The sequence below is a fragment of the Paramisgurnus dabryanus genome, chromosome 7 (genome assembly GCF_030506205.2).
Source record: "Paramisgurnus dabryanus chromosome 7, PD_genome_1.1, whole genome shotgun sequence".
In the NCBI taxonomy this organism is placed as follows: Eukaryota; Metazoa; Chordata; class Actinopteri; order Cypriniformes; family Cobitidae; genus Paramisgurnus; species Paramisgurnus dabryanus.
Genome location: NC_133343.1, coordinates 31,836,662 through 31,857,650, shown reverse-complemented (window position 1 = coordinate 31,857,650; position 20,989 = coordinate 31,836,662). Strand labels below are relative to the sequence as shown.

Here is a 20,989-nt window from a genome sequence, read left to right as displayed (position 1 = left end):
GTCATGATCTGAATAAAAAGTAGTTATTAATCGGCCGATTTTTGATGAATTTGAAACCATCGGCATATCGGCAATAGCACGAGAAAGGCCGATACCGATTGTTTATTAATTAACTGCATAAAGAAATCCATTATATGTAAAAAATGAGTTAATGTTGTTAATAAAATAAATGGTGAATATCAAAAACCACCTTTGAAGGTTGTCATGCTGTCTTATTATATTTGTTTTAGCTTAATTTGTGCCTCTCTTATTATGTTAGTCAGTTGAATGTTAATCAGATCCAATCCATGTTCAGTAAAAATAATTTGATGCAGAAATAAACTAGCTAATAGACCAACTGTATAGTATTGTATACAAGTGTTTAATATCGGTATCGGCATCGGTATTGGCCAGAAGTTGTCTGTTTAAATCGGTATCGGCCCAAAAAAATCCTATCGGTGCATCCCTAGTTTAAAACTATTATTAACTGTCTGGTTTTTACAGTTTTCATTCAGGAGCAGAAATCTGCCTTTAAATTTGACAGAAATAAAGATTTGTTATTTATCAGATTTGATAATTATCGATATTGACTGATATGGAACATTGTTTTGGCCATATCGCCCAGTCCTAATGGTATGTAACTTTATTAAGTGCAAAAATGTTTTTATATGTCCATTTACAACCCCAGGATTTGTCCTATAAATGAAATGATCTATTTTTGCCCTATTTGGAAGGGTCATGAATAATAATGTTGAGCTTTGCTCTGCTCTGAGGCTCATGCCAGTAGCTCACATCAGTAAACAAAACTTATATGTTTGAGTCTGTATCAGATAAAAATACAGATTTTGAGGAACAACTAATTGTTTGGAGATTGTAAATGGACGTTTCTGAGTGGTAAGTTTTTTTTTCAGCATGAACATAACTGTAACGTCAATAGTAGAACTTCAGCCTAAACGTTAGCATATAGCATAAATTAGCATGTAGCACTAACTCAGCAGTCACAACTTTGTAACAACAGCATTGTAACAACATTGTAATTTATTTAATGTGTAATTTAATGTTGGGGCGTACTTCTCGAATGTGACATCACAGTCGGTGTTATGTTGAGATTGGCCTGTTTTCTAGCAGTCTTTTGCATGCACGAGGTTTACAAAAAAATGAGGAAACAACTGCGTGTGAGGCTCAGGATATGTCATTACCATGTACACAACTCTTATTATTTATACAGTCTTGTTCAAAATAATAGCAGTACAATGTGACTAACCAGAATAATCAAGGTTTTTAGTATATTTTTTTATTGCTACGTGGCAAACAAGTTACCAGTAGGTTCAGTAGATTCTCAGAAAACAAATGAGACCCAGCATTCATGATATGCACGCTCTTAAGGCTGTGCAATTGGGCAATTAGTTGAAAGGGGTGTGTTCAAAAAAATAGCAGTGTCTACCTTTGACTGTACAAACTCAAAACTATTTTGTACAAACATTTTTTTTTCTGGGATTTAGCAATCCTGTGAATCACTAAACTAATATTTAGTTGTATGACCACAGTTTTTTAAAACTGCTTGACACCGCAACTTTTTAAACCCGGAAGTATTGCCCTATGGCAAGCGGCTGCAGGTCCGTGTCTGTTTTAAAGATCGCTCTGAATGGGATCTCTATGAAAAGTCCGTCATAAAAATGGAATTATCTCTGCTTTTTGCTCAAAATATGGTGTTTTTGCAAAAACCTACCCATATTCAAAAGCTGATTGCAAAAGAACCACTAAAGGTAGGATGAAACGGGTTTTTTTTGTTTGAAAGCAGAGGGTCTGTTCTTTCATTTGGTATATTGTATGTTTATATATTTAAAGAAGAACATATTCTGGAAGGCATTAAACTTTGCTGAAAATCATGAAAAACGCTGGCGCTGGCTGGCAACTTTTTTTTAAAAACGCTGGCGGTGAAAGAGTTAAGCACCTTATTTGTATATTTTAGTACGAATTGCCTTTACCTCTGTGATGGTTAGTGCTTTTATATTTGTGTACGATTCACATCATACGAATTCATACAAATCAGTACACTTGTAAAATAAATATAAATTCCTATGAGATCAAGTTCTAAATTGTTTTAATATCACGTTAAAGAAGTGAAACTGGGTTTCGATCACTATTTTATAACTTCAAATATGACTGTAGGCCTATGCTATATCCTTATTCTATAAACAAAATTATATAGACATGCAAATCTCTCTCTTTGTCATGCACGTGTGCCTGCCTGTATGCTTCTCTCTTCATTACGCTTGCTATTCAGCACAGAAACACAGTTCGCATTAAATTGTAAAGGGGAGTATTTTCAAAAGCCTCATTTTCAGACAAAAACGATCTCTTTCAATTGTAGCCTGCAGCCTAGGAAACAACAGGCTGAATAGAGTTGAATAAACTCTAAATGCATCCACAAACAGTAATGGAAAAGAGAATACACAAAAACAATGTTTATGTACTTCAAATAGACTTGCATTTTTGGAGATACACGTACTTTATAATTGTTATGCGCACTTATTTTCTACTATAACGCACAATGGCATTTTCTGTATGTATGTTAATAGTGCTAATTTCCATTCATACACGCTGTCTTCTCTTCTCTTACACAGGAAATGTAGGAGCATGAACAGATGCTAGTGAACAAACCACTCAAACACAGGAGCCATTTCGGTCGACAAATCAATAGCGTTGCTTTCTCGCAGCATCAACAGTCAATGCAATTAATAATTGTGTTAGATGTGCAGGTGCTCATGTAAAAAACATTAAAGGGTTTATGTTAGAGGAAACAGATGATTGTGCAAATCCATCATTATGAGCAATAATTTTACCCATATACTTTTTTTCTATTTTATTTTCTAAGGAACAGCAGACAAGCAATTCTAGCATTATAGATGACATTCTGAGTCAAAACTTGAAATATAGGAATGAAAATGATCCTAAAGCTCTGATCATAAAGGTCCAGACATCAAAAAATATTTTTTATATTTTATATTTTTAAAAATACACTCACCTAAAGGATTATTAGGAACACCTGTTCAATTTCTCATTAATGCAATGGCGTAATGGTGTGGGGGATGTTTTCTTGGAACACTTTAGGCCCCTTAGTGCCAATTGGGCATCGTTTAAATGCCACGCCCTACCTGAGAATTGTTTCTGACCATGTCCATCCCTTTATGACCACCATGTACCCATCCTCTGATGGCTACTTCCAGCAGGATAATGAACCATGTCACAAAGCTGGAATCATTTCAAATTGGTTTCTTAAACATGACAATGAGTTCACTGTACTAAAAAGGCCCCCAAAACAAGATCTTAACCCAATAGAGCATCTTTGGGATGTGGTGGAACAGGAGCTTCGTGCCCTGGTTGTGCATCCCACAAATCTCCATCAACTGCAAGATGCTATCCTATCAATATGGGCCAACATTTCTAAAGAATGCTTTCAGCACCTTGTTGAATCAATGCCACGTAAAATTAAGGCAGTTCTGAAGGCGAAAGGGGGTCAAACGCAGTATTAGTAAGGTGTTCCTAATAATCCTTTAGGTGAGTGTATTTTTTCCTATTTAATATGAGGAAGGCATGCATATATTTTGCACAAACAAAAAGCCATAATACCCAACAAATGGAGAACGGACGGCTTTTCTCAAAAAACATAACATTTTTATTTTATAACATTTTTGTGTGCGCATTTATGAGGAAGAAACAACGTTATGGATGTGTCAATTGTGAAAGTTGCACTTAACTATGGAAAATACTTTAAAAAAAAAATGCTTTAAAACCGAGACCTCTGATGGGTATTTAAACCACCAAATATTAACATCTGAGATATCAGCATGGTTAAAACTTTTGGATTAAACTTAACTTTTTATGACAAGGTTGACATTTGCATTGAATTGGCACGTCTGTGATTTTTCTTCAGGAGGTTTGAGATTATAGCGAGATCGGTTTGTTGATCGGCGAATGTTCTGACCCGGAGCTCCGACATCATAAACGTGTTCATCTGTCTAATAAGCCGAGCGGCCGAGTGAGTTTAGCGTGGCAGCGAGCAGCTGTACGTGCACACGTTTATGTGTGTGTGTGTGTTTGAGAGAGACAGGAAGCAGTGAAAGTAAAGACCGAGGTGTAATGGCTTTTGCTGCAGGTGCAAACAGACGGATGCTAATGGATGCTCATAGATCTGAATGACATCAGCTGGAGGCTGCGATATGAGGTGAAGGAAAAGACAAGCAGAGAGAGAGAGAGAGGGAGAAATCGTGAAATACAAATCACAACAAATAGAGTACAAGACAAAAGGTATGTAGTACGGCTGAAAACCAGTCGCACGCAGACAAAAGCTGTATTTTGGTCTTTTCTCGGGAGAACAAGAGGAGACACCAGAAAAAAAGTCTTTGCTTTGCATTTGTTCTTGTTGCTGTCTAGGATAGACAATTAAAGGATTAGGGGCCGTTCACATGTCGCGGCTAAAACATGTGGAAAACGCAAGGCACGTAGGTTCTTGTCACATGATCTGGAGTGTGCTTGCGGCATTCTGAAAAGTTAAAATGTTTTTAACTTGATGAGGTGCGGACGCGCCTGGAAAAAACAAGCGTTGTGCACCATGTGCGCGTCGCTTCCATTGTGAAGTAATGAACTTGAGCGCGCAAAAGGCACGATATGTGAATCACCCCTTACTCCACTTTCATAAAAAAAATCTCGATAATTTACTCACCCCCATGCCATCCAAGATGTTGATGTCTTTCTTTGTTCAGTCGAGAAGAAATTAAGTTTTTTGAGGAAAACATTCCAAGATTTTTCTTCATATATTGGACTTTAGTGGACCTCAACAGTTTACAGTTTTAATGCAGCTTCAAAGGGCTCTAAACGATCCCAATCGAGGCATAAGGGTCTTATCTAGCGAAACTATCGTCATTTTCACAAAAAAAAAAAAAACGAATGAAAAAGGTGGTACTTTTAAACTACAATCGTCTTACACTAACCGTAATGCACCAGCGCAACCTTACATATTACGCAATCACATCAAAAGGTAACGCGTTAAATATATGAAACGCACACTTGCGAACCATTTTAAACAATAAACTGACACAAAGAAATTAATAAGTATTACTACACATACCACAACATCAAAACGGTCATCTTCTCTCCAAACACTGGAGTGGTAGTTTCACATACGTCATACGTGACCTTTTGACATGATTACATATATAAGGTCACACTGGCGCCAATTTCATTTATGGAAGACCGGAGCATGTGTAGCGGCCACTGTGATTGGCTGTTGGCCACGCTTCAGATAAGCCTTCCATCAAGCGTTAACACTTCTGTCCCATGTAAATGTACCGTAAGGAGAAAAATCCTGAAATGTTTTCCTCAAAAGACCTAATTTTCGTTGCGAAAGAAAGACATGAACACCTTGGATGACATGGGGGTAGGTAAATTATTCAAATTTTTTATGAAAGTTGAATATTCCTTTAAGATATAATAGCCAACATCATATTTGTGAATAATCTTTCCTATAGGCCAGCATGGAGATGAACTTGCTGAGAAGAACCGGTTGTGCTTTGATGTAACCGGACAGACATCATAATTCTCATGTTCTCTCTGTGTACTCGTGATTGCTATAATCTGAACAGGATGCTTATGTATCATCTATGGTCATTCAAGTTAAATTGTCTGGTTGTTCTGTGCTAGTTTTTCGTGTTAATGTGCTATTTTCGTGCGGAACGACGAAGGCCTGGTTCTTTTACGCCCCCCTTTTCCAAAGGGAGCAGAGCCCCATAACTGCCTCATTTTGGACCTGAAGGAAATTGAAAACTTAATGACTTTCTTAGTTTTTCTTTGCTTTTTTTCAGAGGAACATGTGACCGAGCAGAAGCAAAACTGTGCTAAGTTTGTTTGGTTTTACAATATGTATTAAGTTCAAAATGGTACAGAGGGGGGAATGAATTTAAAGCATGAGTACAAATGGGGAGCACTTTATTGAAATGTGCAAGAGTGCATGTAGATTAGTGTAGTAAAGTCGTGCAATTGTTTTGCATATATTAGCAGCCCCCAGCTCTGCCTCGATGTAACCATCTGTCATTGTCATACTGTCATTACCTCCTCCTGACTAAGTCGTTCACATCTCAGAGTTCTTCAAAAGCCCACATCACCCAATTCTAATATTAAACCTAACCAAACTACCACTGAAGTGCAAAAAAGAGAAATATTTAAATATTTTAAAAGAAATACCAGATGAAAATACCAGTTAGCAGCAAACAGACTGTGCTCAAGAATAAGCCTTTGCCAGCTTTGTAGCAAAGGAAATTACAATGTCAACTTTACTGGTTAGATTTTTAAAGATGAACCTTCTTACCATACAATGTCTAGGAGATTTCAAATGAACATGCAGGTTTATAAAGACTTTTTGCACTTCAGTGGTAGTTTTTTCTCTATCTGTTTGTCTTTCTGTCTGTGTATATAGTCTGCCTGTGTCTGTCTCTGTGTCTGTCTGTCTGTCGGTGTCTATAGTCTGCCTGTGTCTGTCTGTCTGTGTCTATAGTCTGCCTGTGTCTGTCTGTCAGCTTTTTTCTCTATCTGTTTGTCTTTCTGTCTGTGTATATAGTCTGCCTGTGTCAGTCTCTGTGTCTATAGTCTACCTGTGTGTGTGTGTGTGTGTGTGTGTGTGTGTGTGTGTGTGTGTGTGTGTGTGTGTGTGCGTGCGTGCGTGCGTGCGTGCGTGCGTGCGTGTGTCTGTCTGTCTGTCTGTCTGTCTGTCTATTTGTGTCTATAGTATGCCTGTGTCTGTCTCCGTGTCTACTGTTTGCCTGTGTATGTCTGTGTCTATTGCCTGCCTATGTTTGTCTGTCTGTGTCTATAGTCTGCCTGTGTCTGTCTCTGTGTCTATAGTCTACCTGTGTGTGTGTGTGTGTGTGTGTGTGTGTGTGTGTGTGTGTGTGTATGCGTGCGTGCATATGTGTGTGTGTTTGTGTGTGTGTGTGTTGTTCGGTCTGTCAGTTTTTTTCTATATCTGTATTTCTATATCTTTCTGTCTGTGTCTATAGTCTGCCTGTGTCTGTCTCTGTGTCTATAGTCTGTCTGTGTGTGTGTGTCTGGTCTGTGTCTATAGTCTACCTGTGTCTGTCTCTGTGTCTATGGTCTGCCTGTATCTGTCTATCTGTGTCTATAGTCTGCCTGTGTCTGTCTAACTGTGTCTATAGTCTGCCTGTGTCTGTCTATCTGTGTCTATCTGTCGTTCGGTCTGTCAGTTTTTTTCTATATCTGTATTTCTATATTTTTCTGTCTGTGTCTATAGTCTGCCTGTGTCTGTCTCTGTGTCTATAGTCTGTCTGTGTGTGTCTGGTCTGTGTCTATAGTCTACCTGTGTCTGTCTCTGTGTCTATAGTCTGCCTGTATCTGTCTATCTGTGTCTATAGTCTGCCTGTGTCTGTCTGGTCTGTGTCTATAGTCTACCTGTGTTTGTCTATATGTGTCTATAGTCTACCTGTGTCTGTCTCTGTGTCTATAGTCTGCCTGTATCTGTCTATCTGTGTCTATAGTCTGCCTGTGTCTGTCTCTGTGTCTATAGTCTGCCTGTGTCTGTCTCTGTGTCTATAGTCTGCCTGTGTGTGTCTGTCTCTGTGTCTATAGTCTACCTGTGTCTGTCTCTGTGTCTATAGTCTGCCTGTATCTGTCTATCTGTGTCTATAGTCTGCCTGTGTGTGTCTGTCTCTGCGTCTATAGTCTACCTGTGTCTGTCTCTGTGTCTATAGTCTGCCTTTGTGTGTCTGTCTCTGCGTCTATAGTCTACCTGTGTATGTCTCTGTGTCTATAGTCTGCCTGTATCTGTCTATCTGTGTCTATAGTCTGCCTGTGTCTGTCAGGTTCTCTGTGTTTACTGTCTGTTTGTCTATCTATCTGTCTATCTTTCTCTCTATCCATCTGTCTCTATTTCTGTTTGTTTGTCTTTTGTCTGTGTTTATAGTCTTCCTGTGTCTGTCATGCTCTCTGTGCCTACTGTCTGCCTGTCTGTTTGTCTATCCATCTGTTGGTCTATCTATCTTTCTCTCTATCAATTTGTCTGTCTTTTTGTTAGTCTGCCTGTGTCTGCACTGTGTCTATTGTCTGCCTGTGTCTGTCTATCCGTCTGTCTGTCTGTATATATTTATATCTAAAGTGCTGTGTTCAGAGCTTTTCTGTCCAATGAGGCCAATCAAACTCGTCCGCTCATTAGTGTAACAGCAGGAGTAATTAATTGTGTTTATTTATAGGGGCGGTAGAAAGCGAGGGACTAAATTTAGCATGTATAAAGATCAGAGGGGCACCCAATTAATCCCGGGAAAAGGAGAGACCACCAGGGCACAAGACTCCAAAAACAAATTGACACAAAATGGTCAAGAGGGAAAAGTGTAATTGTGTCTGTAGGCTTTAAAACAGTAGATTATGACCCATTAAAAACTCCTTATCATTTCTGTCTCCTCAATGTCATACTGGTTTTCATGGTGTGGGAGAGAGACTGATTCACTTTGTCACATGCTGCATAAAATCCAGTTCATCATAACCACCCTAATCACGGGTCAATCATGTGTAATCTACATCATACATGCAGGTTCAGTGCAAGGTTTATGAAATGTTTTACAACAGTTTTTGCATAGAAGAATACAAGCACTTCAATAAACAGAAAAACATAATGTGACACATTATCTGCTTAAAACCTCTAGAGAATCTTGTGCCACTGTAAATATATTACTGTTAACACAGTTTTGAAGGATATGACATCAATGTCACACAAGCCCATACTGTAAATGACATTCAGTGAGTGATGCAATGTGCTCAGCAGTTTGATTGACAGGTTCTGTTCTGCAGTATCAGCTGGTTCTGGGCAAGAGAGGAAGGGTGGATGAAGGAAAAGAGAGATGGAGAGAGGTAGAGAGACACACATAGCCAAGCTAAGCTGTGATCCAAGCGTCTGCAACGTCTGCACTGTTCTTTACATGACAGCTTCCCAAGCTGGACCTTGGCACCTGTCACTCAAACACACAACTGTCACAGTAACAAAACTCAGAGGATGACACAAACACACCCACACATATGCTCAATTCGAACTAGACGCGCGAATGAGACGGAATCGCATGTACCGCGCTAAACGCTTAATTTGCACCGCGAGACCTCCAGACGTGCGTCTACGCATCTTCACATTAACTTAACATTGAAATCACTCGCGCTTGACGCCTCTACCGCGGCTGGTGTGAACGCAGCATAAGACACCCCTGAAACTACCAGACAGAAAGTGACATTTCAGGACAAAGTGGCCGACCCAAATACACATCAACCCTCCGGAGGAGAAAAAAAGAGAATCAAAAGAAAGTTTAAAGGAGGACAGTAAAGCGGGACTCTTTCATAAATCACTTGATTTATAAAAGAATAAACTATTTACATGAAGATTTGTTTGAGACGCACTTTGGTAGTGATGGGTAAAATTCACACTCATCGTTGAATTTTGAATTTCTTTAAAATATTTTGTTACTTAAGTTCATATCTGTATCTGATAGTTCTTAAAACCAAAATAAAATCACCTTCACCATAAGCTTTCCAAACAAAAGCCTTTATTGTCTTCTCTGTTTGGTATATAATTTAATATTTAATACTTAACTTGTAAAGCTACTTTTAAGTAATGTTACACCGTGAAAAAGCACTATATAAATACATTTTGATTTATTGATAGATTTTCTTTATCAACAGAGAAGCATCACAAACATAAGCTGCATGCAATAAATGAGCGTCACTTGGGCACCTTTGGCATACGATTTTTAATAGACTGATTTGAGATGCACTAATTGTAATCTTGTATACTATTTCAAAGAGAGAGTATGTCATTAGGACACAAGGTTTATCTGTCTTACATGTCAACATCACTGACCTGAAAAAGCAGGTGTGGATAAACGTGCAGACACAGGTGGGAACTAGTTTGTGTACACGACATGACCTCATAAAAAAGACATATGAACTCACAACCAAAGGATTAAAATATCAAAGCAAATCTTCACTGGAGAGCAAACCAGGACAAATTCATTCTCAAGCAAAACAGTGGGAAAGGGAAACTATAGCTCTTTTCCACACAGAGATTATGGGAAATACACAGAAAAGTCTGGGTTTTGTCTGGTATAGTTTGATTTTTTTTGTTAATTCACAAAGCTAAAAATTTTCCTGAATCTGTGCATGCATTCACACACATACCGGAAAGATCCAGTAAAGACACGTGACGCATTAAAAGTCCTGCAATTGGTAGATTTTTTTCACAGCGCCTGAAGTTAGCTAATTATCTGTGATTTCTCTCTCGAGATACCATGCGCATGCATTTTAGTTTATGAAAAGATCATAATGAGCAAGGTCCTCTTTACAAGAGCGATCCCCGAACATTTACAGGACGTGTTTGTGTTCACATAGAAGCCTCTCTGACAATTTGATGGAAATTTTCTGGGACTAAATTGCTGCGTGAAACCCTTTTATAATAATATAAGTTTGCAGCTCATAGATTAAAGAGCTAAAAATGATGAATATGCAAAATAATAATATTCCAATTATCACAGTAATAGAAATCTTACATATCTCAGTAATAGAAATCTTACATCTTTCATTTGAGTACTCAATATTGCACTGTAAAAGTGAAAGTGGATCTACTTCAACAAATTATTTCATTTGGTAACACCAAATGTACACTTTTCAACTAAAATTTTACTTAAAGCAAGAAAATATAAGTTGGAAAAAATATAAAGATTTTAGGTCTTACCAATTAAATTCATTTTTTTAAGTTAAAGGTGCAGTGTGTAAATTTTATGGGCATCCAGTGGTGAGGTTGTGAATTGCAACCAACGGCTCAGTCCACTGCTCACCCCTCGCTTTTTAAAACGCATAGAGAAGCTACGGTAGCTGCCACCGGAAAAACATGTAATTGACGGAGACAACTTAGTAAAAAAAGTTTGTCCGATAGGGATTCTGTAGAAACATGGCGGCACAAAATGGCGCGTAAAGGGACCCTCTGTGTATGTAGATAAAAACGTTTCATTCTAAGATAATAAAAACATAACTGTTCATTATAAAAAGGTCTTTATACACCCCTGTATAATATAGTCTTGCATATTATTTTGCATTTCTGTCAAGAGATCCTTCTAAAAATTACACATTGCACCTTTAATCCAATTTTACTTTTTATAGAGCAGTTTCCAATTTTAACAAAATAATTTAACCTTTTTCTTTTTAATTCATTAAGTTATATGTTTTTTTGTGTAAAAGTTATTTATTGACAATATATAAATCCGAATACAAAGTTTAATTTTGTCTATGAATGAACTTCTATTAAAATTTCCCTCCAAACTTTTCTTATGATCACAAGACTTTGGCTATGTCCTATCTTCTTTTACCTACTTCTACATCTCATGTCCTACATCCAACTCTTCTTCCTCTCCATTTCTCTCATCTGCAGCTCATTTTCAAATCAATGATTTCACAACTTCATTTCCTCGCATTTCCTGATGCCTGAAGGGCCGTTCTCATTCTGGGACAATTTTCTCTCTTTCTCGCTCTCAACCTCATTTTTTCTCTTGGTTGTTAGGAGTTTGGGTGATGTTAGAGCACCTATTACATTGTTAAAACAATGTTATTTTTTGTATTTGGTGTGATACAATGTGTTTGTTGGTTTATGGTTAAAAAACACATTCATTTCCACATACCATGTATTATTGGTGCTCCTGTATGCCCTGCCTCCCTGAAACGCGTTGATTTTGTACAAAGTTCATTGTTCTGAACAGCGATAATTGGTGCTCTTTAAGTTCAGTCACCAACAGATCGTTTACCTCAAAAACAACATCTTTAGATTTAGTTACTCCAACTAATAAAATATGAAGAGTTTCGTTGCAAAACGAGATAAATCCGTTTTTAACATTTTTGTCAAAACATGTTTATTATTATGTTATTATGTTAATATTTTGTTTTATGGTGCTACTTAGCTGTATTTTTTAAGTTATGAAGGTTTAAATCAAAACAAACCAACTGCAGTTGAATTGATATTAATTGGAATGCACAACCAAAAAACAAGATTTCTGAAAAATATCTCGTTTTGCAACAAAACTCTTCATATGTTTTTTTCTTGGAAACATTATAATGTCATTATCAAGTTTTTTGGACAACTACCATGGCACTGTACCACAGTATCACTAATTTCCTTTTTGGTGCTGCAGTCTATTGCAGTTTGGATGCCTTAGTAGGTAGCTGTCTGTTTAGTGTACAGACAAAGATATGATTCAATGGGGTTTAAAACAGAGTAATTTTTAGTCCTCTGCCTCTTTCTGTTAAATAAACGCCAGCACTGCATGACTAAGTTTCAGAATCTTAGTTAATCTCACCAATTTATGATAAGAAATGTCTCCCAGTGAAAGTCCTCGAGCGGTTTTCATACGAGGAACCTCAGTTAAGGACTCTAAAGTTACCAAACACATGACTCATCTCTGAAGTTTAATAAACACTCATTTTTCATCTACAATCTGCATTTGCTTATATATTCAAACCAACCCTTACATAAATGACTCTGATGGTATGGTACAGTGTTAGTATATTTCACATATAACCTTCTTGAGTCATTTACATAAGGCAGGGGTTTTTAAGCTTTTTTGTCAGCTAAACCCCATTGACCTAAATTATTTTTATAAAGTAAATATTTCAACAATTTAATAGCACATTTGCAAGTTCAAAAATTTTTATTTTTCATGCATTTAAAATTTTATTTTCGTAGTATTTTATATGGTTATTGTTATTATTTCCGGTTATTTATTGAGTGATTTTTTGTCAGCTAAACCCCATTTATCTAAATTATTTTTATAAAGTAAATATTTCAAAAATTTAATAGCACATTTGCAGGTTCAAAAATCTTAAATTTTTCATGCATTTAACATTTTTATTAGTAGTATTTTATATAGTTATTACCTGTTATTGGACCTTCATTAGGTAATTTTCTTTTATTGGTACATAAAACGTATCTGTCCCTTTTATACGAGTTCTCAGTTTTCTCACATATTGTAGCGTTGTGCAATGGCATCCACACTATAAAAAATGCAGCATGAAGTTAAAACAACTTGGTTTAGCAAGTCAAATCAATTTTGTGAAAAGTTGACATAAGTTATAAAATCAAGTTGAAACTTAGTTTTTAGGTTAAGGTAACAAAAAAATGCTGCCTATTTTTACAGTACAGATCACACAAATAAAATATATTTTGTTATTTTATTTACATTTAAGGACTACATTTTAATTTATTATTTAATTAACAACTCACGAACCCCCTGCAATTCCCACGTAAACCACTAGGGGTTCGCAAACCCCAGTTTTTGGAAACCCTGACATAAAGTAAATAATAATCCACTACTGGAGTAATTTTTTCAGTAGGCTTTTTTGTAGTAAAACAATATTCACGTACCGTGATGTTTACATTGCATATGCACATTTTGACAAGGTACTTATATGGTGCTATTTTGTTACATGTCATTAAAACGTGTCCAGAAATGTTTTTGTAAGCATGTACTGTAAATACAATGCACTATTTAACCCTGAACTGTGTGTGTGTGTGTGTATATGCGTTGTTTTCTGTAGATCTCAAGAGGAAGCAGACTGCAGGAAGACAAACTCATTACCTGCTCAGTTAAGCAGGCTAATAGAGAATGTTAGCATGGAAAATATTTTTTTAGAAATCCATTTCTTTCTGATTAAAAGAGACAGTTGATCGATCCTCAGTAACAGATAAGAGTTGTACACCATGCTCATAACCTGCTGGGAGGAGAGGGTGTGTCTGAATGTGAAGATGCTGTGTTTACCTCTAAGGCTTTACGTTTCCTGTTGAGCAGTTGGGCGATGTCGCCCGCCACTTTGTCCACCAGCTGTTTGGGTGTGTTTCGCTCCACGTCAAACTGACTCCTCTTCTCGCTATATATCTGCAAAAGAGAAAGGTCAAAGGTAAATACACAAACACATCTATTTTTTTATTAGTTACAAAAAAAATGTCTCAGATTTTCAAGTTTACAAAACTGTATCTCAAATTAGCGACAAAAAGATTTGCATGCGCAGGATAAAATTTGTGAGAGTGTACGTGACATTGCAAGTGTAAAATAAATTTGCATGCGCAAAAACAGTTTTGTAAAGATGTCAATCAAGTTGCAAGCATAAAAAAACAAGTTTTGCAACATTGTACTGTTGATCGTAAGTGTAATTCATGTCTTGTAAAACTGAAACTTCATATTTACACTAAATAAGTATGAACCTCTATTCATCTGACCTTAGATGAGCTTTTTACGAGCTTACACTTTTGGCATGGTTTTTGCGCTAAAATACTGCAAAAGCATTGCAAGTCTGCAAACAGTGGCGTGCAATCAAAAACACAGTTTCACAAACAGAAAATATGAATTAATTGCGCTGTTTCTGGGTGCTTTAAATGTGTAAATGACTTGTTGCGTACGGAGGGTGAAAAAAATTTCCTGAAATATCCCGACATCTACTGGTCCCTCTGCTCTTACAGTGTTGTCAAGACTTTCTCACTCATTTGAGTATGCAAGGATGGGGTGGGAAGGCGGGGCTATGAAATGAGGCTCCTGATGACTCATTGTTTTCTCTTTTCTGATTGGTTCAATAACGGCAGTAGTTTTCTCAGCATCATCCATGATGTCTTATTTTCCCTGTCGTAACGTATATATAAGTGAAACGGCTCCTGAAATGTGTAAAAATTAAGGCGGGACTTGATTTCGTCCATTGAGAACTGATTGGCCATGTTGCTAATTGCTAATCGCTGTGATCTTTCCCCGGGCAGAAACAAGTCTCCGATAGCCCCGCCCTGGCGTCATTCCTCATGACAGGAAGTAAAAAGAGGTTGTTTTGAGGAGGGGAGGAGTTTAATGTTTTTGATTAAAGATTCATTTTGATTAAAGAGTGCCAAAATAATTAAGTTAAAGGTATTGAGGAGGATTTTGTTTTTCCAGGTGGATCATCAAGACTATTGGTCATCCTAGTTGTCAATCAGGAGTGTTGCCCAATTGCATTTTTTTAAAAAGTGGAGAAGGCCGTTCTTTTCTAAAATTCGAGAAAATCCTCTGCTACACCTTTAACAGATAAATACTTTATAACAAACACTGCACTATTAACTCTTTCCATGCCATTGACGAGTTATCTCGTCAATTAAGAGAAAAGGCTTCCCTGCCAATGCCAAGTTTTTAATGCAATCTATATTTCCACTATTATCCACTAGGTGGCCCACTTACCCAACTTATAAAACACTGAAGCATCCACTGATCCAAAAACATTTAAACTCTGTGCATGTTTTGATCATCACTCTGAATCTGATCTCTAACAAAAGTCATTTACAAAAAATGCAATTATCTCAGCTTTAAGTTCAAAATTTGGTATTTTTGAAAAAACCTAAAGATGCGATTAAACTTTTTTTGTTTGTTTGTTTGTTTAAAAGCAGGGGGTCTGTTCTTTTTTGACATATTGTATGTGTATATTTAAAGAAGAACATTTTTAGGAGGCATTAACTCTTTCACCGCCAGCGTTTTTAAAAAAAGTTGCCAGCCAGCGCCAGCGTTTTTCATGATTTTCACCAAAGTTTAATGCCTTCCAGAAAATGTTCTTCTTTAAATATATAAACATACAATATATCAAATGAAAGAACAGACCCTCTGCTTTCAAACAAAAAAAAACGTTTCATCCTACCTTTAGTGGTTCTTTTGCAATCAGCTTTTGAATATGGGTAGGTTTTTGCAAAAATACCATATTTTGAGCAAAAAGCAGAGATAATTCCATTTTTGTGACGGACTTTTCATAGAGATCCCATTCAGAGCGATCTTTAAAACAGACACGGACATGCAGCCGCTTGCCATAGGGCAATACTTCCGGTTTTAAAAAGTTCGGAAGTGCGCCACCTGGTGGATAATGGCGGTATTGCGGAAAGACGGAAAATCTCGTCATTGGCGGGGAAGCGTTTTCTCTTAATTGACGAGATATCTCGTCAATGGCGGGGAAAGAGTTAAACATTTTGTGAAAATCATAAAAAATGTTGGCGCTGGCTGGCAACTTCCTTTAAAAACCGCTGGGGGGAAATAGAAGTTCTCTTCCTTTATTAAAAAAGTCTACATGTCATCTCCCAAAAAACCTCACAGCAATATTTCTGAGCCTGGATTTTACAGTAAAGACAGAGTCTGACATTGTCCACTTGCTAGCATGGTGACTTCAAAGCTAACAGATGAAACCTGATAGAGGATCTACTCAGATGTTTTTAATGCTTAGGAAACACAGTCTCAAAGTTGTCTGGTGTGGTCTTGATCCAAATGTGTGCATCTGAACAAACAATCTTAATTTGATTCATTTTAAATGAAAGCTTATGTGAAAATCAGGTTGCAGTTTGAGGCGAATTTACAGCTTCTTTTCAGTCTTATTGATCATGTCAGCTGTTTCTGATTTACACACAGCAGGTCTGGTCTTACAGCCTCACTCAGCTCACCGCTGTGTTGTCCACGGTAATCTGAACCCCTGGGATGTCCACTTATCCCCTTTACCCCTGAGACTCCATTACCCACAAATCCATCTATGTCAAGCTGAGGTCTAGGCAACAAGCCAATAGCATCCTGCCTCTGTGGACTGAACTAAGGGGTGCGCTCGTAAATATGAAGCTTCCAGAGCGATAACTTAGGGCTGTGTTCCCTAACACCACCAGAATGTTTTCTGGTTACCAGACTATTGTACAAGCACTGTTTATTTCAACTTGAGTGAATGGGAACGGATTTGGCACCACTGACTCTAATGGGAAGGCGACTGGAGGAGGGGGTGCTGGCGTAGCCTAGTTTTTAAACCGTAATACTTGTTATTTTTGGAATACAATTATAGTGCCCTTGATAAAGTCATTAGCATGTTTGGGGAAAAATGCACAAAGTTATACCATTGCACTGATCTCGTAGAGTTATAAAACAAGAACATAGTGTCTCTGGCATATGACAAATCATCTTTTTGTGCTTTCTTTTTGGGTTAGATTAGAAAGTGATAAAAGAATATAGTCAGATATAGAATACATACCTTAACAACTGACCTCTATAGGCCGAAATGGGTAATGACAGCATGATAAATTAAAGGCCACCTATTATAAAAAATCCACTTTTACAAAGTGTTTGGACAATAATGGGTGATTCTCATAAAATTAGACTTATGAGGTGTCATAAAACATTTTGATAAAAAAAAAGTAAATGCTATCAAAATAAAAAGCATACAGTTACTATTTAGCACATGATTTCAAAAGACATCATACAAACCAATTTTGTTGTTTTTTCCAGATTTAAGGGGGAACTTTTCATTACCGCAACATGTTCATGACTGGATTTGGGTTCTTTGATATGAAAATATTTACAATTTAAAAAATCTACAAAAATAAAAAGCTTCAGTGCATGTTATACTATAAACATTAAAGGTAAAGAAACATGTGGTATTTGGTGATCATTGGTAAATGTAGAGACAATAATAAGGAATATAAATGTGTCCAAGACCAATTTTCTCATCCTCCGCAACAATGTTCAATCATTGTTTAGCCCTCAAGAAACTAACATTTAAAATAAAAATTGTTGGAAGGGACATCATTGACTGTGACACTCAAGATGGCTACCAGGTAAGCAGTTCTTATTTTTTCTCTCCAGATAAAAGATGAAATTTTGTTTGTTATAGTACCTAGACAACTTTTTAGTTCTCATTACCGTAACAAGAGTTAGTAAATGCATATATTTAATGTAATATCATGTTGTGGTAATGATCATTTTTGGTAATGATAATCTAAAAAATGTAAATAATTCTATAGGAAATATTTTTAAATCCTCTAAAATAATGGTTATAGTAAATTCAGACCTTAATCTTATATGTGCAAAAAAATTGTCTTCAATGGCTTTTTAAAAAAATCTGATGCTGGACACCTTCTAAGTCTGGATTTCGTGAGAATCACCTAAATGTGTGTTGGCAGTGTGTGAACACAACCACCCTACAGTGAAAAAAATCCATCCACAACTTATTTTCTAATCCCCATTAAACCAAAGAAGTCTCATTAGACATGCTATTTTGATTCTCTTAGCAATGTGATGTCACACTGCTAAAGCCCCACCCACGGCCTCTGACTGAGAGTCTTGTATTACAATAGTTTTTGCCTTCAGTGATCTGGGCGTTGTCTACTATTTATTTTAGTGCTTCTTTGCGAAATCAGATCTTTTTTAACCAAAGCATCTCTTTTGGTAAGGAAATGAGAAGCAGCAGCTCATTTGCATTTAAAGGTACACACAAAACGTTGCGTTTTTGCTCCCACCCAAAAGGGGCATTTTGGACATGCTATAATAAATGATCTGTGGGGTACACCTGAACTTATATTACATATTGTAAAAATGGGCATACTATTAAATATTTTATGATACATTAATAGCCAAAAGTTTGGCTGCACACCAACTAATTCTTTATTTTTCACATTTTAAAATAAAACGTAAATATAATGTTTAAACATTTCAATTATTGTTGAGACATATTTATCCTTATACTTATTTTATATACGTAATGACAACATTTATATTTATTCATAAGTTAATGCAACGGTTTGAACTCTCCTTTTTGGAAATTTTGGATTGTTATTTTGAAAGGATAAGCAAAACAATATTTACATATATAGAGGAACCGTTTTGAGCTGCAGTGGGCTTTTATAAAGTTTAATCTGTAAACATTTGTATTCAGTTAAGTGTGAAATGCAAGAGTGACTCATGGACTTTAGCTTTCAGGGCAGGAAACTGGGTCAAAATGCAGATAAAATAAAATAATTTAGCAAGTGAAGAGAGTCAGATTGTGTGTAAATGGAGGAAGAGGAAACAGCAGGCAGAGGGTCTGCCGATCAGGTCGGGCCAAGAGATCTAGATGAACCGGGCCAAACAAACTCACGCGACAGAACCAGACCGCAAGAGCCCATCCAATTCAATATGCTCCTACTGGCAGTCACACATCACACACACATAAATAAATAAAGATGCTCTAAAAAACACACAAACTTGCATTAATCTCTAATAGCAGGACAGAAACAACACATACACAGTGTTTGATCATTAGTGAAGTGAAGTCATCCCAGTACGACAAACTGAGACTGTGTCAGTATAAACACAGATGTGTTAGAGAAACAAAATGTGTGCGAGACACACCAGAAAGTATCGTAAAGCTCTGGCCATCTGATCTGAGAACAGTCATGAACAGCCAGACAGACAAGAACACAGAGACTGTATGAATAGGAAAGTGAAAAATAATAACAGTAAGACAGAAAAAGAAAGACAAAAGAAAAAAAGAAAAAAAAGGACGCAAGGATGATTGGATATTTTATAAAAAATATACAACGGAAATAAAAAATATATATTATTGTGATTATTATTATTTTAATATTTTTTATGATGATTATTGTGATTATTATTATTATTAATAATAATAATCATCACAATAACATATTTTTATTTCTGTTGTATTTTATAAAATATAAAATCATCCTTGCTTATAATATCATTCTGGCTTATAATAAAAATAATTATTGCTTATAATAATAATAATAATAATAACAATAATACATCATAAAATAATAACAATAATAAATAATACATAAATAATAATATGAATAATAATAATACATAATAATTATGAAAGTTACAATAGGTTATAAGTAGGGCTGAGAAAAAAAATATTTTTCGATTAATTGTTTTTTTTTAAACGTGGTCGATTAAAATTCGATTCTCAAAGAGCAAAATCTATTTTTTTCATATTTATTTCCGCAAACATTGAACAGAGGAATGGAAGCATTTTAGATTTCGCAAGCAAGACGTGTTGTGGCTTTTAATTTCTTTTTACTAATTACCCACTTGTAAACTGCTGTTCACTGTTCTTTTTTATTAATATAGTATTTGTATTAAATCTATATTCATTGAGTTGAATCGAGAATCGAGTATAAAAACCTACCTGATTAACCGAAATCGAAACTTTAATCGAGTATCGGTTCGATAGCTTGTGAATCGAAATCGAATCGATCTGGAACATCTGAATCGATACCCAGCCGTAGTTATAAGTAATAATAATTATAGACAAATATGGAAGAAATAGGCACACACGTTTGGTTCATGTTTATCTTTTGTCGACTCAACAGATAGATTTCTTTCTTCAACCCAAAACAGCTCTTTCAAACTGCAATTTCATTTCATTCCCCCACATTTACTCCGACCAGCCACTTTTCATTTTTTGCAGATAATCCAGCAAAACACTTCAATTCGACCTTGTGTCTTTATTTTTCTGTTTGTATACAGATTTGTTTGAGGTCTACTTTTTTATTACGTGGCTGATTCGAGTCTGGGAGAGAAATGACTTCGCTTATCAGCCCATGAAGGCGACTGTTGACAGAGACAGATGCTGCGTCATTAAGGAATATTAGTGGACTCCGCCAAGCAGACAGAACGTGCGTCCCGCCGGCCTTTCAATAAAACTGAAAGAGAGAGAAAGAGACAGAAAAGAGTCTGAGAATGGTGAAAGAAGCAGTCAACGAAAGAGAAAGATATGGCCTCCGGAGATTTAAAGGAAGAGATTCGATACAGATGTGGCGAGATGGAGAGAGCTGAGGGACTTGAGTGACAAGAAACATACATAACGTGAACGCTGGAGACGACAGACTAATATAAAAGAAGCTCTATAGATCAGACCGGATAAGGCAAGACGAGGCACTAGCTATTAAGAAAAAGAGAGATGGACGTAACTGTTGCTTTCATCAAAAGCTCTTCCTACTGTAGAAACAGAGAGAAATCAATGTTGCTCCCCAGCAGGCTTCTTTAAGCTGTTAAAGCGATGTTAGCCATCTTGCTAACTTTCACTGAGGTTAAACTAAACCACAAAAAAAATCTGGGGGAAAGAACGTAGCATTGTAAGGTTTAAAGTATTTTGTGGTGGGGCTTTAAAG

The 20,989-nt window shown here is 36.4% G+C and overlaps 1 protein-coding gene across 2 annotated transcripts in view; it reads right to left on the bottom strand.

Moving 5' to 3' along the window:
• Window positions 1–20,989, bottom strand: part of cacna2d2a (calcium channel, voltage-dependent, alpha 2/delta subunit 2a) — a 231,598-nt gene that overhangs the window by 151,147 nt on the left and 59,462 nt on the right. For both annotated transcript variants that reach the window (XM_065279542.2, XM_065279543.2), the window contains exon 3: window positions 13,830–13,946. In XM_065279542.2, coding sequence (XP_065135614.2) covers window positions 13,830–13,946 — 117 coding nt within the window. The remainder of the gene's footprint in view (window positions 1–13,829; window positions 13,947–20,989) is intronic.